Here is a 25,588-nt window from a genome sequence, read left to right on the forward strand (position 1 = left end):
CGAAACGAAACAAAAGAAACTCCAGGCTAATGCGACGCTACCGTATACTGCATGCAAACCACACCATAATACACAAACAAGTCCTTCCTTCCCAGATATCCAGTACTAACATCAATCCTGATTCTCCTCCACCGCCCTCTCGATATCCCCGATCTTCCGCCTCCCAAGGCGCAACTTAGTCCGCAAGTTCTTCTCCTTGATCAGCAGAGCACGCTTACGTCTCCTCGGTGGGTAATTGATCGGGCTTTCGCCGCCGGTGAACACCACTAAGTCGTAGATGAACGCGCCGAATAATCCTCCGAAGATGTCGGCGACCCAGGGGCCCCAGATCCACCAGGCATGGTACTCTTTGAAGAGATGTCCGCCCCAGCCGGCCATTACGGCGACGAGACGGGGGCCGAAGTCGCGGGGACCGTTGAATGCTCTGGGTGTTTGTTAGTTGCTGTGTTATGAGGCGGAGAGGGAGATGGGTGTACGTACCCGCCTGTGTTGTAGCCTAATGCTAGGACTAGAACGGTGATGATAATGCCGATGATGAAGGCTTGCATACCTGCTCCGGGGGGAGCGTTGGTGTCGTCTCCCAGTGCCATGATGGTTCCGACGAGGATGGCGGTACCTAAGAACTCGTTGAAAAATGCAGTAGCTGGACTGACGAATTGTTTTGGTAGAGTGAGAAATGCTTGGCTGGCTGTTGTTTCGCTTTGTGGTAAGTTGCTCTCAACGGAGAGGTTGACGATGGCGTCGTGGTAAATGGCGTAGGCGATTCCGCCGGCGGTGATGGCGCCGATCAGCTGAGCAAGGATGTAGATTATGCATCGGCGGGCGGGAAATCCTCGCCAGACAGACATGGAGATTGTGATGGCAGGGTTGAGGTGGCCACCAGAGATGCCACCGACGATGTAGATGCCGATCATAAAACTGAAGCCCCAGCACGCGGCTTGGCTCATCCATGAGCCGGCTTGTTGGTCCGATGTGTAGGTTGCTAGCCCGCCGCAGAGACCGAGGGTGATGGCTAAGGTTGTCTGGTGATTGTGTTAGTTGCTGGATTAAGAGAGATAGTCTAGGTAACTACTCACACCCAGCCATTCGCCTAATGGCTCTCTCAGATAATACCGGATTTTGGACCATTTGTTGAAGAACCCCATCTCGTTCTGCGGCTCCTCGCCATTATGTCTAGCTTCATCCGTCTGCGGGATATCTGTAGGAGGCTCTTCTGCCGCTGGAGGCGGGCGTTCTCGTCCCCTTTCTTCTCTTTCTTCCTTTCGATCCTCTGGCAAGGCTCCATACCGCATTCCGTCTCGGACAACATGGGGCAGCGGCTGCGCTAAACTCCATACAGGCTTGTCCCCTTGCGTGTTTCCATACTGAGGATTGTAAGACTGATACTCCGGATGCATGTAGGCGCCCTGGTGAGGAAGTGATCCGTAATACGCATTCGGACCTGCTAAGGAGAATTGTGCCTGACTCCCATAGCTCTGGTTTCTCAGTGTAGCGGGAGGTTGACTCCGATAACTCTGATTTTGGGATACGCCAGTGCGGTGACTAGCATGACTTTTCTTTCGCGAAACATTGGTACTCTGGGTTCCTTGGCTTTTGTTTCGCGAGACGCCCTTTCTGGGCTCCCTATGGGGAGACTCTTCATCCTGGTCTGCTTTGGAGGATTCTCCCTCCGTTGAGTCGGAAGATCGATAGTCTTTCGACTCGGTGTCGACCTCTACGAGCTGTTAGCGGAATAGTCTGTCTGAAAACATTTCACACTTACGATCGAGTTCCTTGTTGAGAGACCTAATTGGGTGCACCATGGCAGTAGGTAATTAAGGTGTGCAGTCGGAAAATTGTACAATTGCAGTTTTATGAGCCTGCTGTAGAAGAAAAGAACTATCTTATATTTAAGGTGTCTCGTTGGGGATATATTATACGGTGCGCCAAGATTGCGTCACAGAAGCAGACCAGGGAACAGCCGACTACAACCATTGGTGGCTTCACACCCAAACCCTCGAATTTTCCACGCCACACCTAAGTAGCCTATTTGGTAGATTTTGCACGTTTCATCCATAGTTCCTGCTGATAGATCTAGCCGGGTTCCGTAGAGTAGGTGAGAGTTATTCTACCGAGACTGATACCAGCAAGAGCCAGCCACGTTGAGACGATCATTGAGAGACCGCCTTGTTAGTGAGACGCCAGAACCGGGATGATTGCCATCCAGTCAACCACCATGCCATGGCAGAGAATAGAGTAACTTGTTGCCCGCCCCACAGACTTGCGTGAAACTTATGAAGGTGGTGCTCTGCCAAAGGCATAAAGAAGTGGCAGGTCCTCACGGACAACGCAGCCCTCCTCCGATTCTAATTGGCGGGTTGCATAACCTCACGCTGTGCGACCTGGATGGGTGGAAACGGATCCGTTCCTTGCACGATCTCTTCCAGTCACCGATGGCGGCGTTTGATCGGCGGCTTCGGGCCCACCCGTGACATGCTGGCCCAACAGCCTTTGTTGTACTGAGTAAATAGGTTAAAAATGAGCCGCGAGTGACCAACTCAACCTCTGATAAGCCGGGTTTGAGGCCGACACTTCCAGGGGAGTATGGTGAGACCATGTGTCAAGAGGAGGCTATGGTCGTGGTTCAGCTAGGTCGGCGTGGAAAATTGTGCCTGCAGACGTCATTGGGTCGATACAGGTGCCACCAGCTGCGACCTGTCTCTACATTATAGCCTACTCTCAAAGGAGTGAGAAGTGAAGCCATTATGGGAGATACAGAACAAGAAGCAGAATAAAGTTGACGACAGAGAAAGAGCGGAATTGCCTGATCCGGCAAGTGACACACATGACGTCATCACGTGGTCCTGCCTGATCGAGACTCTGCACGTGATTTGAAGATACACTCTTTTGGCTACCGTCAATGACTTCATTTTGAAGTCATCAATTCATGCCATTGGAACTGTTATCTTCACTAACAGTTCGGGAATGATATAAAGCCAATCTCTGCTACATTTCCGACGCAACCCAGCTTACACTATACGGCATTCACCCCCGTGATCCGCTTAAACTGACTCTCCGTATACCTCCAGACAATCTCTCCAATGCCCATCTCTCGCAGGCCTTTCAGAACCTCAATCGCATTATCTGAGCTCTCCCCATCCGAAGTGACAGAATAAACACCCTCTCCCACCTCCCCATCAACGCCCCGCGCAACCGCAACCCCCTCCGACAGCGGCACCCCATCATCCCCATCTCGCGCCAGATACTTCGCACTTGTAGCCACAAAGAGATGTCTCTCTCCGCTCTCTATGGCAGGAATACAGATCCAACGGCCGAAAAGCAGAAGAGCAAGCCACACAATCCACATACGGAGATTATCCACCTCTCGAGTTATCCCGGTCCGGACAGCTCCAGGGTGAGTATTAATGAACGACACGGTTGGGGCCTTTTCAGCTAGCGTTTCCAAAGCCACTGTGGTCAGTGAAGTAATATGCCCGCGGAACAATGGGGCTGACAGCTTTCTGCCCTCGAAGTCGGCGGTGTCAATGGGACCTTCAGATCCGGCTGCCCCGACGGTTATGACGCGGCGGAGGCTGGTGGCTTGTTGGAGGAGAGGGAGGAGGTTTACAATGAAACGCATGCGGGCGAAGTAGAGGAGGGATGTGATCTTGCGGAGTCCTTCGGGTGTTTCTGCAGTATGATAGAAATCAGTCGTTTATTTTGTAACATTACGTAGTTCTAGTCATGGTGCGGCAAGAGATATATATATCCGAACCGGCGACCACCCACCGTTGTGTATAGTCGCTATACCAGGTGTGAGAACGAGGAGATTGAGAGCTCGCTCCTTGTCCTTGATGTGGCGGCAAACCTCATCGACATTGCAGAGCAAGCTAACGTCTGCAGATATGAAGATATACTTCCCCTCGGGGTTCAGGGTTTCGCATTCGGCGATGATGCGGTTGGCTGCTTCTTGTTTGCGACCGACAAAATAGACACGGGGCCGTGCAGCATGCATAGCGAACTGCTTGAGTGTTGCTTCGCCAATGCCACTTGTTGCTCCCACGAAGAGAGCTACCATGCCCTCAGGTAGGGAGGTAGCAATCTGGACATTGGAGGATTGGATGTCGGCGAGGACTACCATTTTGTTAATGTTAAATGATGTGGAAGTTACAGTGAAATGACGGACTCTGAAGTATAAGGGTGGCGACTACACCATGGTTACGGAAAGATTCATTCTTTATATACTTGCAAACGAGGGATTCCATCGTCAGTTTCTTTGCAAGTTCATCCAATCGACATTGGTAATCCGAACAGGATGCTTATGCGATTAACGCTCGGGTTCATCCGTATCCGGCACGGATCACACTTTCCGGGGACCCGGTTGGGCGAGTCGACCCCGGATCATGGAGATTCTAGATACGAGCTTCAGCACGGACATTACATTATTTATTTGCTCGAAGGGAGAAAATATGGATAGGGTTTGCATAGTAGCCTCGTGTTCTCCAGTAACATGCATCCCTGTGCAACAATCCAATCTTCGTGGTACTTTGCCCGTTCGAGTACTGAAGGCCGATGCTCGGTTTTTCGGGCTTGGCGCTTCTGGATTTTATCGCCGACCAGTAAATAGCCCTCCTTACAGTTTCCTGCTCAATCACACAGATTTCGTGTTATCTATGATGTTGAGATATATCGGTGCATGATATTCTGGATGCCTGGCATGTCGTCGCCATTGCCTGTTTCCTCCATATCCAGCAAATCACAATGGTAGCCCCCACTACCTAACTTTGAACTCACACTTGCCACATGCAGAACTAGCCTCAGCCCTAGTAGCAATCGCAAAATGCCCCCAAATCAGATAAAACTATGAAGACAAGCCTGGTTTGCCTGCACCAACCACAGACACAACCATAGCCAAAGTGGGGGGCATTGCGCTGAGTGGTACGTCAGCCGGGCAGCCAAATCAAACCCGACCTCCGACTTTAGATCCACTGTAGCGCTTCCGCCGACGCGACGACCACGAGTCGGCCATCCTATATTAATCCTGCAGCCTGCCATCACCGCACGAGAGACGCTCCGGCGTCTAATCTTCGATTCTTCAACGATGCTCGCTCGGGTAACTGCTACCGAGTTCTTCTCGGTAGTCTCTCAGCAAAATGTCTTCTCAGACGACAAGCGAGGGGCTCCCCCTCGCGGCCAACATATTCGGATTCGGTGTGGCGGCCTTGGTGGGAGGGAGGGCCTTCATCGCCATCGTGAATCGACTGCGACATCGACAATTAACCCTCGACACAATGATTCAAACGGATGGGTATGAAGATTGCGATGGAATTGCACAACCACACTCATTCAAGAAATTTTCGGACAAACCCCCACGCGTCGCACTTGCAATTGGTACCGGCATTGGTGTCTGGCTATCGCTATCGGAAGTTGTCGTGTTTCACATTGTGTCTGCATCCACCGGTGATTTTACACGATGGATGCGACTAGGGGCCTGGGGGACTCTGGCCCTCAGTACAGTCGCAGTCTGGATGGAAGACGAATGCACGCTTCGGTTTAGACACGGTCTCCAAACAAGCATCGGCTGCGTCGCAATGATGGTACTTCTAGTTGAGGATCAGTACAGATGTTATGAGGCGTTGGATTTCTCCTTTCTGCCCTGGTTCTTTCTACTTGGCCAGTGTTGCGCCGCTTTGGGCGCCTGCATGGCCGGCGCAACATTGCCACGTCGACCGGACGTTTTTCGAAATGGAACAGTGGTGGATCGCAAAGGATCGACAACCTTCTTGGACCAATTGTTCTTTGGATGGGTAGGCCAGCTGCTTTCTGCGGGTCAGAAAGATGAGCTGGAGATCAGCCATCTGCCTGAGCTGGAGTACAATAGCCGTTCACCTCAGCTATTTCAAACTTTCAGCCAACAATATACGGCTTCCAGTAAAAGCCTTTGGAAGGTCCTCTTTTTCAGTCATCGGAAAGCGCTATTCATTCAACTTGTTTTGACCTTCTTGAATGGGACCATGGCATTTGTGCCCCAGTTTTTTATCTTGGGAATCTTGCAGCGTCTGGAAACCGACCCTGATGATCCTTGGCTATGGCTATTTGTTCTCGGGCTCGGCGCGTCGACTATCGTATCTGCTCTTATCGAAAATTGGAATCTCTATGTATCGTCAAATCTGATTGCAGTGAGGCTGCAGGAACAACTATCAACAGTGATATATGACAAAGCGTTACGTTGTCGTGCAGTGAACAATGTCGGAATGGATTCGCAGAGTGCCAGTACCACCAGCCCATCCAGTCAGGGTACCATGAATCTGGTGGCAGTGGATGCAAAGAAAGTGGCTGACTTTTCAGCTGTCGGCTTTCATCTTTACGAGGCACCGTTGAAACTCATTATTGCTGCTCTCTCTATCGGCCGGTTGCTTGGACCGCAGTGCCTACTAGTCGGTGGCTTAGTTCTTCTTTTTGTATCTGCAGGAAACTTTTACTCCGTCAGTCAGTTTTCGAAGCAACAAAGAGGTCTCTTGAGATCACGCGACAGCAAGATGGGAATCATTAACGAGGTTCTCCAAGGTATCCGCCAAGTCAAATTATCAGCTTTGGAGGAAAAATGGGAAGACCGCATTAACGAGTCAAGAGGGAAGGAGCTGCACAACCAGTGGCAAGTTTTCAAGTGGGAGCTTCTCATGTTCGTCGCCTATAACATTACACCCGTTGCTGTTTCCGCCGCTTGCTTAGGCACATATGCCCTTTTACATAACGACATGCCGGCGTCTCTCGCTTTCACCTCAGTCTCGCTCCTCGGTGCACTTGAAACCCCCCTTGCAGTTCTTCCCCAGATCCTGTTGAATGCAACGGGAGCACAGATCAGTCTGCGGCGAATCGAACGTTTCCTTCGAACTCCAGACAGGGATGTCGATATTGCGCCCGCTGATGGGGTTGTGCTGGACCAGGCCACAATTTGCTGGAACGAAAATCAATACACTAAATGTTTTTCTCTTAAAGACATGTCTTTGACATTCCCATACGGCGCTTTGAGTATCATTACGGGGCCGTCTGGCTCTGGCAAAAGTCTCGTTCTTGCAGCAATACTTGGTGAATGCGAGTTCCTGCATGGCAGTGTACGACGGTCCCCAAGCCTGGCGGTTGCCTACGTTGCCCAGGAACCGTGCTTGAAAGATGGGACAATCAGGGACAACATCCTTTATGGCCTGCCGTTTCAGCAGGAGCGCTACCGGCGCGTTCTTTTCGCCTGCTCCCTTAATAGCGACATAGATAGTCTAGTGCTGAAAGATGAAACTCCGATGGACGACCAAGGGAGCAATCTCAGTGGTGGCCAGAAATGGCGTATCTCCCTTGCGCGCGCACTCTATTCCGACGCCGAGATAATTGTACTGGATGATATTTTCAGCTCCATTGATTCTCATACGGCGCAGCATCTATATCAATATGCTCTGACGGGGAGTCTCGCCGAGGGACGCACACGCATACTGGCAACTTACCACCTAGAACTGTGCTTACCAAGAGCCGAATACGTGGTTGCTCTTGACGCCAACGGACTGCAATATGCTGGCCCGAGACAAAACCTTAGGGACATGGGGATATTCATGCATATGGCCCAGGCTGCAGCAGGAGTGGAGAGGGCTTCTCACATGAAGAAAGGCTCTCTGGTATCGAATGTTCAGTCTTCGGAAAACTGGATAGGAACGCTATTACCCAGTGAGCAAGAGCAACTAGAAGACTCAGCAAGGCAAGATGATTTGCATGGTGTGGCCAATACACGAAACCAAAAATGGCGAAATCGTCAACGAGTTTTCCGTTTAACTGACGCCAAGTATCTTTGCTTGCTTGTCTTGTTCCTGCATCTGAGCTATGGCGGACTAGCAGTTGGGCGAGGTCTGTGGATGATGATCTGGAGTAACAGCACGAACAAGAGCAGGAGCACAGAAGACATGGATACAAAAGGAGCCCAGTCTACCGGGGTGAATATTATGTGGTTCTTATCTATATACCTATTGTTGTCGATCTGCTCATGCATCGTCGCGATCAGTCGGAGCTTCCTGGCAGTGCGCATTACCTTGAAGATGTCACGAAGACTTTTTGAAAAGTTCCTCTCTTCGGTACTGCGCGCTCCCTTGCAGTGGCTCGACCAGATCCCAGCTGGAAACATTCTGAACAACTTTTCTGCCGACTTCAGCTTGATCGACTCGCGCCTTCCATATGACCTCAACTACGCACTCGGTGTTGTGTTTGATCTCCTCTCCATCGTGTTGGCTGCCTCCCTGGTGAATGTCTGGCTGAACCTCCTCTCCGCCTGTTCGCTCTTACTGGCGTTTTACTACGGACAATTGTTTATTAAGAAGATCCGCGCCATCAAGGAACTTGAAAGTACCATGCGAAGCCCAGTACTTCACCATCTTTGTGCCACCATGGATGGAATAATGACCGTTCGTGCCTACCGTCAAGAGGAGACCTACCGGAAGGAAATGTATGCCAAGATTGACCGGCATTGCCGGGCATCCTGGTGTCTCTGGCTGCTTACACGTTGGATCGCCGTTCGCGCAAGCACCATTGGCGCCGCTTTTACCACCGCGGCCTCTATACTCGTGCTCTCTTCTAACGGCATTACAGCTTCTACTGCTGGATTTGCTATCACGTTCATCATGCGGTATAGTGGCGTTATGTCTCAAGTGATCAGGCAATACGCGAACCTCGAGATCTCTCTGAACAGCGTCGAACGTGTCTCGTGGTCTCTCGACATCCCTGCAGAAAAATACGACTCAACCGACCAGATGCCTGAGTCCTGGCCCGCGGATGGCCAAGTGGATGTATCAGAGTTGACCGTCTGTTATTCGCCCGATTTTCCACCCGTTCTGTCTGATCTATCCTTTTCCGTCCCGCCAAACTCCCGAGTTGGAGTGGTCGGTCGTACCGGTGCAGGTAAGTCATCGCTGGCAATGGCCCTATTTCGCTTCCTGGAAGCCCAGCAGGGAAGTATTCATGTGGCGGGGGTGGACATTTCGACCATTCCGCTTCGCCAGCTACGGACGCGCTTGGCAATCGTACCACAAGACCCGATCCTGTTCTCTGGCACGATTCGCTCCAACCTCGATCCCTTTGACGAGCACTCAGACCAAGAGCTCTTGTCTGCATTGCGACGCGTGCACTGGACTATTCCTGATGCTGACCATGACGGAAATCGTCCTGGATCGCCGTTGATAAAATTAGATGAGGATGATGATTCCAGAGAAGATCTGCTTGACTTTCTGGAACTGCAATACCAGCACCCACCAAGCATTCTAAACACCGCAGTCACCGAAAGAGGCGCGAACTTTTCCCAAGGCCAAAGACAGTGTCTCTGCCTCGCGCGGGCCATCCTCCGCCGGCCTAAAGTCCTAGTTCTAGATGAGGCCACCTCAGCTATTGATAAGGCCACAGATGCAGTGATTCAGAGATCCATCCGGTCTGAGTTTGGGCACAACGACTCATCGTTACTGGTCATCGCGCATCGCATCAGCACCATTGTCGACTTTGATCGCGTGCTTGTGCTGGACGCCGGCCGAGTCATTGAATATGGGACACCTCAGGAACTGGTATCGAATCAAAACGGGGTCTTTCGCAGCCTAGTAGAGAGCAGTGTTGAGAGAGACGAGTTGTTAGAGACTATGCATGCTGCCGGTCCGTGCACCTGACACCGTCATAGCCCCGAGTCACTACATCGATATAGAGGAATACAACCGACGCCGATCTTCAGGGGCTAATGCAAGCCGTTAGCGCGCATGCACTTTATCGGAGGTATCTACGCAGCTGAGACCTACCTTGCGAAGAGATAATCCAGATGCCGAATCGCCGAATACTGCTTAGAGTCCGCTGATCGAAGGTGACAAATATCCCTCAACGTCAATCCGACAAGCCACGGTATATCGCTCGGTGTTTAATAAGCTTTTTCTTACAAATCCGGTGTTTCCGGATGCTTCTCTCGCCTTCAAGTCCTGGGGATGATCCCAGGGTTGTCGCGAAAAAGAAGCGAAAATCCAGATGGATTTCCTAATGCGGCCTAGTCTCCGCGAGGGAGTCTCGCCAAGAGTGGGATCGTATCGGGCTTAGTCTCCGCGGGTGGGACGTCATTCAGCTTCATGCATACAAGATAAATAGCTCCCAGTCTGCCTCGTTTTCATGCTCAATTCTCAATTATCTACTTGACTCATATACCCTTGTCCATATATACACACAATCAATCAACATGTCGTTTCCCTACAAGAAAGTCCTCATCATCGGCGCCACCTCGGGCATCGGCAAGGCCCTCGCCGTGAAGCTGGTCGAGAACGGCACTCAGATCGTCATCGCCGGCAGAAGAAAGGAGAACCTGGACGAGTTCGTCCAGCAATATGGCAGTGACAAGGTCGCATCGAAGGTTTTTGACGTGATGCAGCTGGACCAGGTACGTCCCCCTCATATACTCCCACCCCCACTCCCGCACTCTACTCACAAGTTAACCACTATATAGATCCCTCAATTCGCCACCGAGATCACAACCGCCCACCCCGACCTGGACTGCATCTTCGTCAACTCCGGCATCCAGCGCCCCTTCGACTTCTCCAACCCCAACGCCGTCGACCTCACCACCTTCGACACCGAGCTCACCATTAACTACACTGCCCCCGTCTACCTCACCAAGGCCTTCCTCCCCCACCTGCAATCCCTCCCCACCCAGACCGCCCTCGCCTACACCACCTCCCAAATGGCCCTCGTGCCCATGATGCGCTGCCCCAACTACGGCGCCTCCAAGGCCGCCCTGCACCACTTCATCCTTGCCCTGCGGACGCAGGTCGCCGAGGGTCCCGGAAACGTCAAGGTGCTCGAGATCTACCCGCCTGCGGTGCAGACCGAGCTGCACGATGCCAAGCACCAGCCTGATTTGAAGAATGGACACTTGATTGGTATGCCGTTGAATGAGTTTGTCGGTGAGGTCTGGAGCCGGTTGCAGAATGGTGAGGATCAGATTGCTGTGGGATCGGCAAATGATATCTATCAGGCGTTCGAGACGAAGAGGCAGAGCTTGTATGCGGATATGACGGCGATGTTGAATGCGGTCTTGAAGCAGTTTTTGGTGTGATTATACTTGTCATTTTCTAGAGTTCGTCGTTAGATAGACGATTAAATAGACTTAAGACTTCAACTTACCCGTTTTTCTTATAAGTAAAGAAAAGTAGACGATACCATGAAATGGTTCAAGAAATCAGTACCCCGCATACGCAGTAACAGAAGGATAGGGCAATCCCTGCACCGCCCTCCCTCTACACGCCGCCAGAATCAACCCTCCAAAATCCGAGATCCCATGGACCACACCACTCTCCAACATGCCCGAATACTGATGCAACGAGACCATCGCATCCAACGACTCCCCACCCTCATCCCCATCAACACCAACATCGCGATCCCACAACCCAGTCCTCATATCAAACGGCAACGAATCCACAAACGGCGTTCGGACGGAATAATTCCGCATCTTGAGCGAGTACACGCTCCTTAGCATGAACCCTACAATGATCGTCCTCCGCACACTCTCCGCGAATAGCCACGCTCTGCGCGGGCTCAAACTCCCCGGTAATTGGATTGGGGCCTGTTGCCACAGTTTCTGGCCGAGATTGTAGAGCATAGTGCTGATTGATTCGGAGTAGGCTTGTGATGATGTGTCTGTGTCGGGGTCCGAGAGAATGAGCATGCATTGCGCGAGGAGGAGGGCCTGCGCGGTAGCTAGCATTTCCTCGAAGCTGGAGGTGTGGTTGAGGGTGCGGAGGAGGGAGGAGGATTTTTGTTTGAGGAGGGGGATGATGGTTTTGTTTGTGGTGGTGGGTGATGTGGAGTGCAGTTTACACAGGGTGTGAATGTCCTTGATAGGTAAAGGGGGAGAAGATGGGCTGGGCCATAGGTCTGGGTGGATGAAGTGGGTTTTCATGTTCAGGGCGAAGGTGGATGGATATGCACGCATGCCTGAGACTAGGTATGCGATGATGGGTTGAGGGTAGCCCTTTGTAATTTCTAGGGGGAGGGGGAGGGGGATGGAGTGGGTTAGTTGGTAGTGCTGTCTTGGCTTCTTGTGAGGGAGTTTGGGCGAGAGGGTTGATCTGGTGGTGATTGTTGTTGTTGCGGTACTTGTTGAGTCTGTGTCGGATCCCACCGTTAATGGAATATTGATGTATTCGCAGTCGATCTTCCGGGTCTGGCATCGGGTGCAGCGCGGCCAGCGCTGGTCACAGCGGCGTTTGCCGCGCGCGCAGGCTTGGCATGACCGGCGGAGTGTTGGTGGCCTGGGGATGTCGGAGGCCATTTGGATCTAATAAGAGGATGTAAAGGCTAAAAAGAGACTTGAATAAGGGAACAGGCGGTTCAGATGTGCATTAGTTAGGGGATGATGGGATTGGGGACGTTGGAATGGTTCGCCGATGGCAAACCATCGGGCGAGTCACGTGTATCTAGGTTTCGGGGGTAATTGCCTGTTGGGGACTACGGGAGGGTCTGGACCTCGGGTATTGGGAAGTTTCACGGCAGTTTTTATTGCTAGTTCAGGAACGGACTATTTAGGGTGCTGAATTGTGCAAGAGCTTATTCGAAGGTTATATCTTAGAAGGAGTGGGGGATCGGAGGCGGTCTTGTAGTGTTTCCCATGACTTTCTTGCTCTTTTGCCGGCATCCTCGGGATTGAACTCCTCGCTGCGCATCCGTCTGTCAAATACCTCCATCGAGATCCAGCCGGTGTACCCCTTGTCAACTACCCATGCCTTGACGATTTCTAGTACGGGCATATATCCACCTAGCTCAGTTTCGAAAGGGAATGGCCTAGCATGTCTAGACCAGGTGAATTGCGGTGCTTCACCCTCAAGATACCACGGATGTGCCTTTGAGAAAGGTGGGTTGAAGAGCTCGCCGTCCGACAATTGGACGTAAAAGATCTTCTCCAGAGGGCATTGCTTCAGGAAGCGTTCAAGGGAGGCATTCAAGTCCCTATCAGCTGTCGGGTACTTTCCGGACGTCTCGAATGGGCTCGCCCAAAGCTTGGTGACTTCGTGGAAGGTGTCCATGCACAGACCAAAATTCTCCCGATCAACAGATTCGACAAGCTCCAGGGCTGTGTCCCAGGTCGAACAGTATGTACCCCAGGAGAGTGGCTCATACGCGACTGAGACAACAGGTTTCTCAGCGCTAGCCAAATCCGCCAATTGCTGCAAATCCGATACAGTGAGGTTTTTGTCTGTGCTGGCATCATGGTTGTAGTTGGATGGTACTTGCAGATATGTCGCATTCAGCTTGCGCGCAATGTCGATCCAGTGCTTTGCGGTGGCCATTCGTTCATTCAATGGGGTGCTGTTTCCTTCAAAATTCTCGAACGCCGCCAATGACAAGATCTCCATGTTGAGGTCGTCGCAGACTTTCTTTATTTTTCCAGCAGCCTCTAGCATTGATACACCAAGGGCGTCTGAGTACCTCTTGAGGTCGGAGTAAACAACTTCAACTGCGGTAAAGCCATGCTGGGAGGCAACACGGATCTTTTGGTCCAGCGTGTGAGAGGGATGCTGGCCCAGGGAGAGGGTGCCAATTGCTTGTTTATTCGACAGCATTATGTATTCTATTGAGTATAGTCAGGAAGGATGATAATGTGTCTCGGCAGATAATGATGGAATGGAATCGATCATTTATAAATTAATCCGGATCCCCGCATTGTCGGGATTCAAATTCCGGTCGGAATTGATCCTGCGAATTTCATGAAAGTTGGCCTCCTGGCAAAATCATTCTATTCACTCTGTTACCATAGCGAGAAGTGTCTGAACACTTAAGCCGAGAAGCTTATATTGCAGAGCATCAGACTTGAAGTCATCCCCAGCTCCAGGCTTTCGACTGGAGTACCTCGCCAAGTACCGGGTTAGAAACCCCGAAAGTCAGTGAGCCGTTTTCCGGCCAATTAGACAGATACATTAGACCATGGCTCTCCTACAATAAAATCTTCTTGTAAGTACTATAAGAACTACTTGTGTTGGTCTTCTATTGTCATGCTGTATATCACTGTATTCCCAGCCACTCACACAGCCAATTCTCGAAGCCACGACCCTGTTCCCTCGCGAGAATCATTGAAATCTACCATATGAGAGGTGCAGTTGTGGCATTCATCATGACCAATGATCAATGTCCCAGCTAGGATATCATAATACCCTACAACCCCAACCTAGCAAGTCTCTCCTGCCCCTTATCCGTAAACAAAAGCAGTCCATTCCAGTACCCAACAACCCAAATCATCGGATACCGCCAATGAAACCACATCGGATGCTCATTGGCCCCGAACCACCCAAAATGCCTGTCCAAATTGTAGCAGAGATAGTTACAAGTGCTCAAAACTAACAACGACAAAATACCCGTAAATTGAGCCCCCTTCTTTCCATAATAGTGATCGACAATAAAGCAATTGGTCAGTGCCCCCATAGCACCGCCCATACCGAGTGGACAGAAGACGAGCGTCCACATGACTTTGTAGAAGAGGTCGCGAGTGCCGGTCATGATGAAGACGCCGACAGCGAGGAAGATGATTTCTGCGATGAGGGAGTTGAGGTAGAAGAGGATGAACGGGCGGATGTAGATGTTGCGGCGCTTTTGAGCCATTGGGAGATCTTTGTCCATTATTATGATCGGTTGAAAGGTGCTTGGGAGGGACATTTTAGGTGGTGGGTTCGGAAACAGATAGGATAATATGTTGTTCAAGGTATTCTGTGTGATTTATCCGCACTACCTCTGTCAATGTTTTATCCTCAGTTTATATTTCTCGCGTTTAACTAGGATAAGCTAGGTGATATTGCACGTCAGGAACCGAGGTTGGATTACTTTACCTCATCCCCGCTGTTATATTGGTGTTGCTGGTTACAAATCAGGATTACTGATCACTCCGTCGGCATCTCGCCATCAGAGAGCAGGAGGGGGTGGATCTCCGCTGCCTGATGTTTTATCAGCTCAACTCAGGGAGGGGGATAATAGATAAGGCATTGTTTTGAAAGTAATGTTCGGAGACTGCGACGGATCCTTCTGCGCAGTATGCAATCGGCCATCTAACAGTGAGTGATTTCCGATCTTCTGCTCGGTATGCGTTACTTTTATGCATTCGACGACATTGAATCGAACCAGTGACTACCACTGGCGTATGTATTCCCATATTCCTTCGAGTATCTTATATTGCGTTATTTCATCATAAGCGCTACTGTGCTGGGGATGACCAGTACACGTATACTGGCCAGTTACTTCATAGTAAAGTGATGCCGAACCAGTGGAACCGTGGCCACGGGCGATGTAATATTCCGAAGGGCTTTACCTCTGACGATTTCCTTGATTCATGAGGCTAGGTATTTGGTTTGAGGAATTGAGAAGAATGTATAGACGAGAATGACCTTGGAGTGTCCGATTATTAGAATTTCAGCCTGATAATGGACACCTCACACTTCCTTCGGCAGTTTGCCCTCATTTCTATCTGCTGCAATACTTTTCCAAATCCCGTTTAGTACTTCCGTGATTGAACCCGTGACCACTAATATGACCTTGGCAGTCAACGAGTCGCCTTGCGGAGTCCCTCGGGCCCAATCGGCGCAGAGTGTATTAATATTTGGTAGCATCCAAGCGGTCGACTGTCAAGGAAGGTTCCGACCGAGTTCTCTAACTACAAGCATGCAGATTATAGTGTAACTTGGCACTCATACGGTTGAATTGTGCTAATCAGCTTAATTATTCATTATTCAGAGGTAACTTCTGACTTGTGTTATAATATACGCGCCGGAATAAGTACCTGTCTTACCACATGAGCCTCCTTCATGAATTCCGAATCTGTAGCAGAGATATACAAAGATTAATTTGGGAGATAAAGACAGCTTACCACTACCATATACCCTGCATACCTAGCAAGCATGGCAACACTCGCAAAGCTGGCCATATCGGGCTACCTGACTGTGGGGGTGTGTGTGCCCTTCTACGTGCCGTACTTCAGATCCAGAAGTAAAAATCAACGGAGAATCATCATGCATGAGAGGTGAAGGCTCATTCAGCTCGAGAAGTAATTTTCCGTACTGACATTGAGCAGACCTCGAAAGTATCCGGCTATTGGACCTTTCTTTCAATTATATTGACTTGTCACGTGGGACTACGTAGTTCTGAAAGAATGGGATTGAATGATAGCCCTCGGGTACCAATGGCCTATTTCGATGAAGCTGGGATAGCATTGATGTGATACACTTACCATGCCCGTGAAGGGGGCCTGGTTCTCTAACACAAGATATCAGGAGATATCGAGAGTATCATGGTCAGATCAAATAAAATACATATTGAGGCTTAAGTTATGAAGTTTGTAGAGAGTCTATATTTACTATGTTACGGTTAGAGTGGCTACTCTTGCTAGTCACATTACGTCCGACATCTTCTTCCCGTTACCTCAAATACATTACTCATTTATGTAATATGGTTCGAAAGCCAACTCTGACATTCTCCTAGCTAGATATTTGTCATACACCTCTAGATAAACGGCAAAATGACAGAACTGGGATACTCTCCACCACAGTGAATGAAGTGCTTCCCACCATTAAGCTCCTCCTCCGGGCGCGGCTGTGACCAAGTTTTATACTCCGCGATGCTGGGGTATTGACCAGAAACCTTGCTCACTGTTAGCACAAGATTGTTTCTATGGAAATTCAACATGGTAACTCACCCGTACGCTGATCGTCTCACCAGCGTCAAAGTCCACGCCCATCGCCCAAATTCCAATCTCAAGTCGCACAATCTCTCCAGGACGGACCTTCTCCTGACGCGTGTGAGGGTGGAAGGGGAATTGTGGGTGAATGCTTTTATCTGCATCGATCGCACGGTGCGAAGCTCTAAGTATACCATTAGACCCCAAATGAAGGTTTGTGCTGGACTGTTCCTTCTCAGATATCTCGTCAATCGATTTGACCGGCGTCGCGTGGAATGGGAAATTGAGATGCATCAATGCTTTCCCGTTCTTGTCCTTCTTTCTTAAGATGACAAAAACAGTGAAGTCATCTCGATCTTCGCAAGACATGTACAAGACCGCCTTCGGTAGACCAATCAGTCTTGCTGGTTTGTCGAAGGTGTATGAGAACTCGGCGAAGCTGGATGTAAGCTCCGAGTCGTAGGAGATCTTTTCGTAAGGCCCAATCAAAGTTGGGTGGAGCTTCTCCGAAGAGAGGAAGAACTCTCGGTATTCAGTGGTAGGCGATGGGAAGTCCTCGAGCACGATGTCGTCGATGGCCTCTCGATCCCCGAACTGTAGCGCAGACCAACGCACCTTGGGAGTTTTCTCCCAGTCATTCTCAACTCCCTTGAGATAGCGATCAAAGAAATCGAAGAGCTCATCCATGGACTCCGGACAGCTATACAGCTCATACCACTCCTGTTTGCTTCCCCAGCGAATCCACTTTTTATCATGTGGAAGCTCTAGCCAGGCTCGAACGGAACCCATAGTGTGAATAGAGCTCACATCCGAGCCTCGGATATAGACGGGACAAAGCACTTTGGTCATATCTGCCCGCTTATCCTCCCAGAAGGGGCTAGAAACAGGCGAGCGGCGGTACATCTCCTCGAAATCCTCAATGCCGGAGTTGGCTGGTCCACGAACAATTTCGTTGGTGATAAGATCGAAGTTGCTCATCGAGAACCACCCACCGCGACAAAACTGTTCACGATAGATATCTCCCGATCCTTCCCATGGTGCAATAGCCTTGAGTGACGGCGGCTGCTGAGAAGCAATGAACCACTGAGAGATCGCTAGGGCCGAGTTCCCTGCCATGCCGATGCACCCATTGCACCAGTCCATCTTCGCAATGGCCTCAACGACGTCGTATCCGTCTTCCGCATCTTGAGAGCCCATAACGGTGATAAGACCGTCACTATTTCCTGCTCCGCGCGTGTCAACACTGACAATTGCATACCCGCGCGGACACCATGTCGCCGGATCGAGGCCCTCAAATTTCTCGAGACCGCTCAAGTCAGAGCGCGGCACGCAGCAGTTCCACACGCACATGGGGAGCATGTCGAGTGCACTATACTTTTTGCCGTAGAAGGACCAGCTCAGTACGGCAGGAATCTTCTCCGCAGAGCCAGCTGGTCGGTAAATGTCGACGTATAGCCTTGCGCCATCACGGACAACGATCTCGACGTCGTGGTCGATGCGAATATCGCTCTGTATGGGCTTGGCATTGAAGCCATTCCATCCTGCCGGTAGGACTTCTGATTTGCCTTTTCGGGGTCGTACGTAGCCGTTTTCACCCTCTTTCGGGGCTTTGATACGCTTGTAAGCGACTTGGACCGGAGGAGGCATATTCGATGTAGCACGTGATGTTAGTGTACTGCTTTGGAAGCTTTCACAGATTCTAGCAAATCAAATCATACTGCAATTTCTTCACATTTAAGTTGTCTATCCAGCATCATCTTCCCCGCCTTCCGGTGTCTATAATGCACATGTCTCGGGGCTTTAGTGACCGAAGCTCGGGCTGCCCCGAAGTCAGCACCTCCCCCGAAGCCAAGGGCGGGGTGCTCGGCGCTCCCCGCATTTCCTCCAGACTGATGAAGGCCCCGAGCTTCGGGGCAGGATGTTAGCCCTTCGGAGCTTGAGGCTGCTGGATGTTTAAGTGAATTTTGAACACCCACTTGAAGACTCGACGAGAAGACCGGTGTTCAATTCTAATCCATTGATCAAGTTGGGTATCGATTGAAGAAAGCACTATGTCAACAACCACTGTCATTCAGGAGATCGCCGAAGCGACCAACGAGTCCTACACAGTGAAGGACCTAATTGACTTCAGCGACCGTCACTACGGCGATTGGCGCGATGAGTTTCACAAAAACGGCTGCGTCGTTATCAAGAACGTGATTAGTCCCGAACGGGCGAAGTACTACTGCGACAAGCAGATCGAGTGGCTGAAGAGTTTTGACCTTGGATTCGACGAGAATGACGAGAGTACCTGGACTACTGATCATCTTCCTATCAGCTTCAAGGGAGGGTAAGTTCCCTTGTTCCCGAGGGCTGACTACTACTAACAGAAGATCAGCATGTACTATGGCTACGCAGCACCCCATGAAAAGATAGCCTGGGAAGCTCGCACAGAGCCAGCCGTCATTGAGATCTTTGAGAAGCTCTGGGAGACCAAGGAGCTTCTTAGCTCTTTCGACGGCATGAACATCTCGCTCCCACGTCGGAAGGATGTCAACTGGAGTCCCTGGCCACACTGCGATCAGAACCCCAACCGGAAGGGGTAAGTCACCGAAGTGCTTAGACTAGACAGAAGGATACTAATGTTGCTATAGCATGCAAGCAGTGCAGGGCCTTGTCAATTTTGCCCCCAACGGCCCCAAAGACGGTGGCCTCATGCTCATGAAGGGCTCTGCCAAACTCTTCGATGAGTTCTTCGCTCAGGACCGTGATCCCTATGACCACGAGGATGCTCCCCCACCGGAGATCAAGTACATGGACCTGTTCCTTTTCCACCAAAGGGACCTCAAGTGGTTCGAGGACCGCGGTTGCGAACTCATCAAGGTTAATATGGACCCCGGTGACTTGGTCCTCTGGGATTCTCGGACCATGCACTATGCTTGTCTGCCCGAAGGTGACCAAATCCGCCACGTCCAGTATGTCTGCATGACGCCCAGGCGATTTGCGACCGAAAAGGCCTTGGAGCTGAAGAAATACTGTTTTGAAAATTACATGGGTACTACCCACTGGCCTCACTGGTATGTAATCCTTCGCTGCCTGTATTGATGTACATGCTAATTTTCGCAGCAATATCCGCCCGTCTACCGACAAGCCGATGAGGAATGGAAAGGTGTGCCCTAAGGATCGTACGGAGCCTTATGAGAAGCCCGAATTGACCGATACGGTCCTCAAGCTCGCGGGTGTCAAGGATTACTAGGTAGTTTTGCGTATTTGTATACAGACTGTCAGATAATTGTTCAATATTACATACTTTATTCTCCATACTGCTGCTTTGTAGCCTGTACACTGTTCAAGTAACCTAAGTTATCAGATACACGAGTACAGATGCTAGTTCCTACATCAACTTAGACTTGCCAGACTTGACTCGTTACATTGATATTAGCTTTTGCCCCTGCTAGTTGACTTAACCCCGCCGAAGTATCTTCCATACTAGCTTTCGGAGCACTAGACCTCGGCGAGGCCCCGAGCCAGCTCTTCCCCGAGGCCATTGGTGGCGACTTGGCTATCGGAATGCGGGGAAGATTTGGTGGCTTCGAAGCTATACTCGTCACAGTCAAGGTTCGGCACGGTTATGGTGGTGGTCCAGCGAGACAATCTGCCTTTCTTGTGTCTGCCATCAGTCACACGGGTACTAACTGATACTATGGCGAATATATTTATACGATCAGCTGGGCCATGACCCGTACTACCACCGCTCACACCCATTGCGGGTAAACAGGACCTACGCACCAACATTCCTCCCGTCTTCCACAATGGATGACACCACAAAGAAAGACGTGGTCTACGTGGAAGACATCGAGGAGGGAGGGATTATGAGGGCTAAGGGGAAGGTGATGGGCACTGTGAAGATCACGGAGGGAACGGTGGTGTATATACCTACTCCCACCGCTGACCCGCAAGGCGAGTACATCTGCTATTCAAAAGATATGGAAGAATAACAATGAACAGATCCTCTGAATATGTCTGTTTGGCAGAAGTCCATTATACTTATCGTCATCTCTATGTGTATGTGGTGGATCACCCCGGATTTGATTTTCTTGGCCATCCTGATCGTTTGCAGTCTCATGTTTGGGTCTGGCTTTGGTCAGTGGGTTCGGAGGACTACTGCAATTCTACATTCCAGGATATACAGCCGTAGGAAAGGACTATGATGACATTTCAAACTTGATGACATACCCGACGTTGTTCATGTGAGTTATGAAGTACCACATCGAGGGCAGAGCTGATTTCGAACCAGGGGCATCGGGAACCTCATCGGTATGCCAATAGCGATCGGTGTGGGAAGGAGAATCGTCCTCCTAGTCTCGACTGTCGTGCTCGTCCTTGGATCAGTACTATGCGCAACTGCGAAGACATACGAATGGCATCTGGGTGCTCGAATGGTGCTTGGCTTAGCAGCCGGACAGAGCGAGGCATTGATTCCAATGATTACCCAGGTAGGTGATCCACGCAACCATTCTAGACCAACGTCCTGACTTGCTTCCCCCAGGAGATCTTCTTCCTCCATGAGCGCAGCAAGGCCCTCATGGTACAACTAGCTATCCAAGTTTCCTTAACATCTGTATGGACACTATTCGCAGGCCCAATCGCCCAGTCCATCACACCAGAGGGGTGGTACGGTCTTGGAGCCGGCCTTGCTGGAGCGCTGCTCTTAGTTGCTCTTGTCCTCCTACCAGAGACGAAATACAACCGCCCTCTCACATCCTACCAGGAAACCAACTCCGACCCAACAAGCACCTCTCCTGACCTCAAAAAGGACCTAGGAGCCGAGGTATGCACGGTCCGCCCCGCCTTAGACTTCGAGAGATACGCACGGCGCACATGGACATCCGACATGCGACTCTGGGTCGGGACGCCCCAGTGGACAGAAACCTGGGACGTGCTAAGAGTAAGTACATGTGCAAAGAGAACTGTCTCTGCATTTCTCTAACAGCAGCCAGCAAACCTTCGAACTCCTCTTCTTCCCAAACGTCCTCTGGGCACTGCTTCTCAACGGCCTCACAATCGGCGTCAACGTCGCCATCGGCACCACATACAGCACCATCCTCGCCAACCCACCCTACAACTGGCCCGACAGCAGCGCAAGCTACATCAACTGCGGCCAGATCATCGTCGCCATCGTTGCCCTGCCCCTCCTCGGCCACGGCTCTGACTACCTAGTGAAGTACTTTGCCAAACGCAACAACGGTATCCACGAGCCCGAAATCCGCATCATCCCTCTCATCTTCCCCATCATAGTCGGCACCTTCACGGCAGCACTATATGGCCAAGGTGGCGCCCACCCTTACCAATACCACTGGTTCATATATGCCTGGACGGTAGCAGCGTACTACTTTTGCTTCGTTGGGGCGAATATCGTTGGCATTACATACCTGCTTGATAGTTATCCGGGGAGGTCGGGGCCGTTGTTGGTTATCATTTGCGCCTTTCGGGGGTTCATCTCCTTCGGAACGAGTTATGCTGTGTCGCCGTTCATTGAGCTTCATGGGTATGATGGCGCTTTTGGGACTTATGCGGCCTTGACGGCGGCGTTTGGACTGTTGGGGATTCCAGTGTTTATCTGGGGGAAGCAGATTCGGAGGTTTACAGGGCGGTTTGCGAAGAACAAGGCGGATTAATTGGAGGTGGATGTGCTTGTGTGGTTCACACCTATGTGGGATATTCTGATTGAGCTGTTGTTTATTTGTGGTCATCCCCGGGGCAGGAGAATAGTGAAATTGGAAGTATGAGTTCGGTGGCAATGCATGGATGTTTGAGCTGTGGATTGATATGTAGCTGGCTGTAGACTCCCGAAGAACAACAATCCCTTGGAGGATTAAACTATTAGTAAAGGGGGGGGGGTGGTGTCCATGAGATACATGTCTACAACACTTGGTAATCAAGAGTAACTAAGTATTAGTGCTAAGGTATCGAGTGAAAGTACTCCGCAGCACATGACCTGATCGCCCAAATCTCGTGCCCAACTTTGGTCTCTCCACCTTTCTGACGAACCTGATCGAAGGATCAAAACTGTTTCCAGTCTCCCTATCACTTTCACCCTGCACATCCAGCAAGCTACTTATGATTGATCCATACCACCAGGTCACACGGGTTACGAGATCCCCATAAATGGTCGAAATCGAAACGACGTGTCGTACGCTCAGGTTGAAGCGCGTCGTGGGGAGCCTTTGGTCGGGCATCTCGCCAGACTGTCGGGCGGGAATATTTCTCCATCTTATTACAGCATAGAGTACTGTCCCTCAGCCACTTCCCCACTGCATTGCGCTAACTGTGGGCTGATTCAGGCTCTTGTTGTACCGATCCGCAAGATCCTCGCAAACACCCCAGATGCGTCTCCGGTTGGCGACACCAATTAGCTTCACGTCGTCCATGCCGTACCGAGGAGCAGTCATCTTTTCGAGCCACATGTACATCCTCTTATAATTGAGATCCGCCGGGACCTTCTGGTTCTTTGCTGCCTGAAGCTCCCAGAACCATGGCATGTTCTGCTGCATATACTGCTTCCAGAATAGATTATCCTGGGTGACGAGGTGAATGTGCAAGGAGGCTTCAGTCAGTGCCTTTAGCGAATCGCTAGGCAAGAATTTGCAGATCTGATAAACGATCTCAAGGGGCAGTTTGCCGAATGGGCTGACGGGCTTCCGGTCGCGGAGATCCAGCTCCACAAACGGGGTCTTCAAGCCGCTGTTCGTCTCCATGTTGCTTTGGAGGTGTTCATCGAGTCCGGGTGTTTCCACCGGGTGGGCGGCACAGTACTGCTCCGATTGTTAACATGGTTTAGACGCAGCTCGGTGACGATATGCTTGCCTCTGCGCCCGGGATACATTCCCAGTAGCGGCCTTGCGAGCGCTGGATGTCGTCTCCGTAGCTCAATTGCAGGGCGGACCCGGACATGTTGCACAACGGCGTCATGATATTGTACAACACGTCCAGATTGACGTTTTTAGTGTCAGTCGTACCCGTCAGTGCGCGAGTTAAGATCTCAAAACAGCACCAGTGGAACGGTAAGACGGGACCGGGCGCTTCCTCCGAGCCATGGCCATAGCTTTGAACGGTCAGAATGGGGTCAACAAGACGGGCCTACGAAGTGGGTTTGTCACACCATGAATAAACGCGCTGAGAACGCGACCGAGAACCATCTGCAGGAAGGTTAATAACGTGTACCGAAGCACATTCGCTCAATCAGCATACCAGATTTGGCCTTGACGACAAACTCGCCCTAATACGTAGTTAGCTTTGATCGCATGGATTCGCACTCAGTGAGCGCCTACAATATCGGCATAGTATCCTTCATCCGAGAGAAACGCTCTAAAAGATTGTTAAACGGGTCCCTCCGACCGCGCAAATTGCAGCAGCACCTACTTTGGCGAACCCGGTTTAGCGTTTTCATCCACCCCCAGGCAGTGTGCCTTATACAACCAGGAGATATTGTCCCAGCCAACAATGCGGGGATCGTAGCTGCGGACGGGCTCCTCATTTTCCTCTCCCTCGTGGGACACCTGCCTGAAGTCTTTACCGGCCTGCAGCGCCCGGCATCGCTTTTCGATCCACCGCCTGCGGCGCTCGAGGGCTGTCTCAGACGGGGCCTCGATGTGCATGCCACAGAAACCAACACCGCAGATTGCGCAGTAGCAATCGAAAGCCATGGTGGTGAGGGGGAAATCAGTATCCTGAATTGGAACTGAGGTGAAAGAGTGGAATGGTATGGCTATTCTGGCGAGCTGATGGGGATAAAAAAGGATCGCCCCCCAAGGCGTGCCAGAATAAATACCGAAAGCGAAGGGGGTGTGGGAGGGCCCACCGCGATGGATGGAGTGGAACGCCGGAAGCAATCCATTCAGGGGGCGAGCATCAACTCTTCGCCCGCACACTAAAGGATTGGGGAAAACTCTTCGCGGCGATCAGGCGACCTAAAAATATGACACCGACATTTTACCAGCGACCAACTTGATAGACGCCATGTCATGGCCTCGCTGAGTTGGCAGGGAAGATCTCCTGAGGTCTTTTTTGTTACAGTTGATAGAGCTGTCTTGGTACTACATTTTAAGCCTTAGGGTGGGTAGGGAACTGGGGGCAATCGCAACTTGCCTGAATGATAGCAAGCCACGCTCACCCCCAGAAGATGTACGACAGACTTTACTAGAAAAAGTTAACCTTAAAATCCTAGCCTGAGGCTGTCGCCAACTCGAAAAGGCGGTGTTTCTTCCCTCCATTTCAATCGAGCTGGAAAGCCAAGCGCCGATCTCCGGAATTGGGGTTACCGCATGTATCCCTTGCCCTGTGTGGCATGACTGCTGCTGCTCTTGCTAGTTGCTACTGCTGCTGATGTGGCAGGAAGGGACAACAACGACATTGTCAACTACGGGATGACCTGATCGGGCGAATTCAGGAACACGAGGCAAATTTTTTTTCTTTTTCCCTGGGCCACGCCTTGCCCGGGCCGATGAAATGGAATGGATGGAATTGTTGGTTCAGGAACGATTTCTGATTGTGGCACAACCCCGTGACCAAACCTTGCCACTGGCTAACTAATCAACTAAACTGCTATCACATTGGTCCAGCCGGGCCCAGAAGCCCGCCTCCCCCTTCTTCGCCTTCTTCGCCTTCTCCTCGGCTGTCGGATCTGGGCCGGATTCCCGTCCAACTGCTGACTGCACTGCACAATTGCTGGCTGGACCGCAATAATACCCTGTTTTATGATCCGTGATCGTGTTGTGCTCTGCACGGATCGAAGCTTTTCGAAGCTCCAGCTTCGTAGTTAAGTTGGCAGGTCACAAGACCTTGTCTAGCTTAGCTATATTTATCTACGTTAATTTCGGACCCGCCACGTTTTGCTACAGTCACGCGGACAGATGTAGTGGT

The 25,588-nt window shown here is 51.0% G+C and overlaps 12 protein-coding genes across 12 annotated transcripts; 4 read left to right on the forward strand and 8 right to left on the reverse strand.

Moving 5' to 3' along the window:
• Positions 1-111: 111 nt before the first annotated feature.
• Positions 112-1,807, reverse strand: BO79DRAFT_197248 (putative aquaglyceroporin; the record flags this gene model as incomplete). The annotated part of the gene is made up of 4 exons (XM_025681251.1): positions 1,763-1,807; positions 1,077-1,714; positions 481-1,022; positions 112-424 (listed from the first exon to the last, which is right to left on the reverse strand). Exons 1-4 carry the CDS (start codon positions 1,800-1,802, stop codon positions 112-114), a joined length of 1,533 nt encoding a protein of 510 aa, XP_025538111.1. The 5' UTR covers positions 1,803-1,807.
• Positions 1,808-2,266: 459 nt separating this feature from the next.
• BO79DRAFT_29662 (uncharacterized protein) lies at positions 2,267-2,794 on the reverse strand. Its single transcript, XM_025689032.1, has one exon. It carries the CDS (start codon positions 2,594-2,596, stop codon positions 2,318-2,320), a length of 279 nt encoding a protein of 92 aa, XP_025538112.1. The 5' UTR covers positions 2,597-2,794; the 3' UTR covers positions 2,267-2,317.
• Positions 2,795-3,013: 219 nt separating this feature from the next.
• On the reverse strand, positions 3,014-4,120 carry BO79DRAFT_246233 (short-chain dehydrogenases/reductase; the record flags this gene model as incomplete). The annotated part of the gene is made up of 2 exons (XM_025685544.1): positions 3,014-3,669; positions 3,769-4,120. The coding sequence occupies 2 exons, from the start codon at positions 4,118-4,120 to the stop codon at positions 3,014-3,016; spliced, it is 1,008 nt and encodes a 335-aa protein (XP_025538113.1).
• Positions 4,121-5,075: 955 nt separating this feature from the next.
• Positions 5,076-9,806, forward strand: BO79DRAFT_288421 (ABC transporter family protein; the record flags this gene model as incomplete). The annotated part of the gene is made up of 2 exons (XM_025688681.1): positions 5,076-9,651; positions 9,748-9,806. The coding sequence occupies exons 1-2, from the start codon at positions 5,133-5,135 to the stop codon at positions 9,804-9,806; spliced, it is 4,578 nt and encodes a 1,525-aa protein (XP_025538114.1). The 5' UTR covers positions 5,076-5,132.
• A 365-nt stretch (positions 9,807-10,171) lies between these two features.
• Positions 10,172-11,089, forward strand: BO79DRAFT_175520 (putative short-chain dehydrogenase/oxidoreductase; the record flags this gene model as incomplete). Its single annotated transcript, XM_025679807.1, has 2 exons — positions 10,172-10,414; positions 10,481-11,089. The coding sequence occupies exons 1-2, from the start codon at positions 10,217-10,219 to the stop codon at positions 11,087-11,089; spliced, it is 807 nt and encodes a 268-aa protein (XP_025538115.1). The 5' UTR covers positions 10,172-10,216.
• Positions 11,090-11,212: 123 nt separating this feature from the next.
• On the reverse strand, positions 11,213-12,304 carry BO79DRAFT_288423 (uncharacterized protein; the record flags this gene model as incomplete). The annotated part of the gene is made up of 1 exon (XM_025688682.1): positions 11,213-12,304. The coding sequence occupies one exon, from the start codon at positions 12,302-12,304 to the stop codon at positions 11,213-11,215; it is 1,092 nt and encodes a 363-aa protein (XP_025538116.1).
• Positions 12,305-12,590: 286 nt separating this feature from the next.
• On the reverse strand, positions 12,591-13,592 carry BO79DRAFT_256338 (sugar phosphate isomerase/epimerase family protein; the record flags this gene model as incomplete). The annotated part of the gene is made up of 1 exon (XM_025686186.1): positions 12,591-13,592. The coding sequence occupies one exon, from the start codon at positions 13,590-13,592 to the stop codon at positions 12,591-12,593; it is 1,002 nt and encodes a 333-aa protein (XP_025538117.1).
• A 589-nt stretch (positions 13,593-14,181) lies between these two features.
• BO79DRAFT_269019 (uncharacterized protein) lies at positions 14,182-14,679 on the reverse strand (the record flags this gene model as incomplete). Its single annotated transcript, XM_025687156.1, has 1 exon — positions 14,182-14,679. One exon carries the CDS (start codon positions 14,677-14,679, stop codon positions 14,182-14,184), a length of 498 nt encoding a protein of 165 aa, XP_025538118.1.
• Positions 14,680-16,494: 1,815 nt separating this feature from the next.
• On the reverse strand, positions 16,495-18,334 carry BO79DRAFT_269020 (X-Pro dipeptidyl-peptidase C-terminal non-catalytic domain-containing protein; the record flags this gene model as incomplete). Its single annotated transcript, XM_025687157.1, has 2 exons — positions 16,495-16,650; positions 16,706-18,334. The coding sequence occupies 2 exons, from the start codon at positions 18,332-18,334 to the stop codon at positions 16,513-16,515; spliced, it is 1,767 nt and encodes a 588-aa protein (XP_025538119.1). The 3' UTR covers positions 16,495-16,512.
• Positions 18,335-18,738: 404 nt separating this feature from the next.
• BO79DRAFT_269022 (Clavaminate synthase-like protein) lies at positions 18,739-19,922 on the forward strand (the record flags this gene model as incomplete). Its single annotated transcript, XM_025687158.1, has 4 exons — positions 18,739-19,016; positions 19,065-19,268; positions 19,321-19,743; positions 19,793-19,922. The coding sequence occupies 4 exons, from the start codon at positions 18,739-18,741 to the stop codon at positions 19,920-19,922; spliced, it is 1,035 nt and encodes a 344-aa protein (XP_025538120.1).
• Positions 19,923-20,478: 556 nt separating this feature from the next.
• On the forward strand, positions 20,479-22,479 carry BO79DRAFT_269029 (MFS transporter; the record flags this gene model as incomplete). The annotated part of the gene is made up of 6 exons (XM_025687159.1): positions 20,479-20,626; positions 20,675-20,731; positions 20,787-20,916; positions 20,964-21,162; positions 21,216-21,614; positions 21,667-22,479. The coding sequence occupies 6 exons, from the start codon at positions 20,479-20,481 to the stop codon at positions 22,342-22,344; spliced, it is 1,611 nt and encodes a 536-aa protein (XP_025538121.1). The 3' UTR covers positions 22,345-22,479.
• Positions 22,480-22,868: 389 nt separating this feature from the next.
• Positions 22,869-24,625, reverse strand: BO79DRAFT_29682 (F-box domain protein). The gene is made up of 6 exons (XM_025689033.1): positions 24,089-24,625; positions 23,998-24,034; positions 23,918-23,945; positions 23,829-23,865; positions 23,534-23,771; positions 22,869-23,481 (listed from the first exon to the last, which is right to left on the reverse strand). Exons 1-6 carry the CDS (start codon positions 24,370-24,372, stop codon positions 22,966-22,968), a joined length of 1,140 nt encoding a protein of 379 aa, XP_025538122.1. The 5' UTR covers positions 24,373-24,625; the 3' UTR covers positions 22,869-22,965.
• Between the last annotated feature and the right edge of the window lie 963 nt (positions 24,626-25,588).

This window comes from Aspergillus costaricaensis (assembly GCF_003184835.1).
Source record: "Aspergillus costaricaensis CBS 115574 unplaced genomic scaffold BO79scaffold_21, whole genome shotgun sequence".
Lineage (NCBI taxonomy): Eukaryota > Fungi > Ascomycota > Eurotiomycetes > Eurotiales > Aspergillaceae > Aspergillus > Aspergillus costaricensis.

What these genes read in the sequence shown, in the direction of transcription:
- BO79DRAFT_29662 (XM_025689032.1), bottom strand. Translation starts at nt 2,596, where the DNA reads ATGGTCTCACCATACTCCCCTGGAAGTGTCGGCCTCAAACCCGGCTTA.
- BO79DRAFT_29682 (XM_025689033.1), bottom strand. Translation starts at nt 24,372, where the DNA reads ATGGCTTTCGATTGCTACTGCGCAATCTGCGGTGTTGGTTTCTGTGGC. An exon ending in GCTAAACCGGGTTCGCCAAA is followed by an intron (nt 24,035 to 24,088) that starts GTAGGTGCTGCT and finishes ACAATCTTTTAG; the next exon opens with AGCGTTTCTCTCGGATGAAG. An exon ending in TGTCGTCAAGGCCAAATCTG is followed by an intron (nt 23,866 to 23,917) that starts GTATGCTGATTG and finishes ACCTTCCTGCAG; the next exon opens with ATGGTTCTCGGTCGCGTTCT.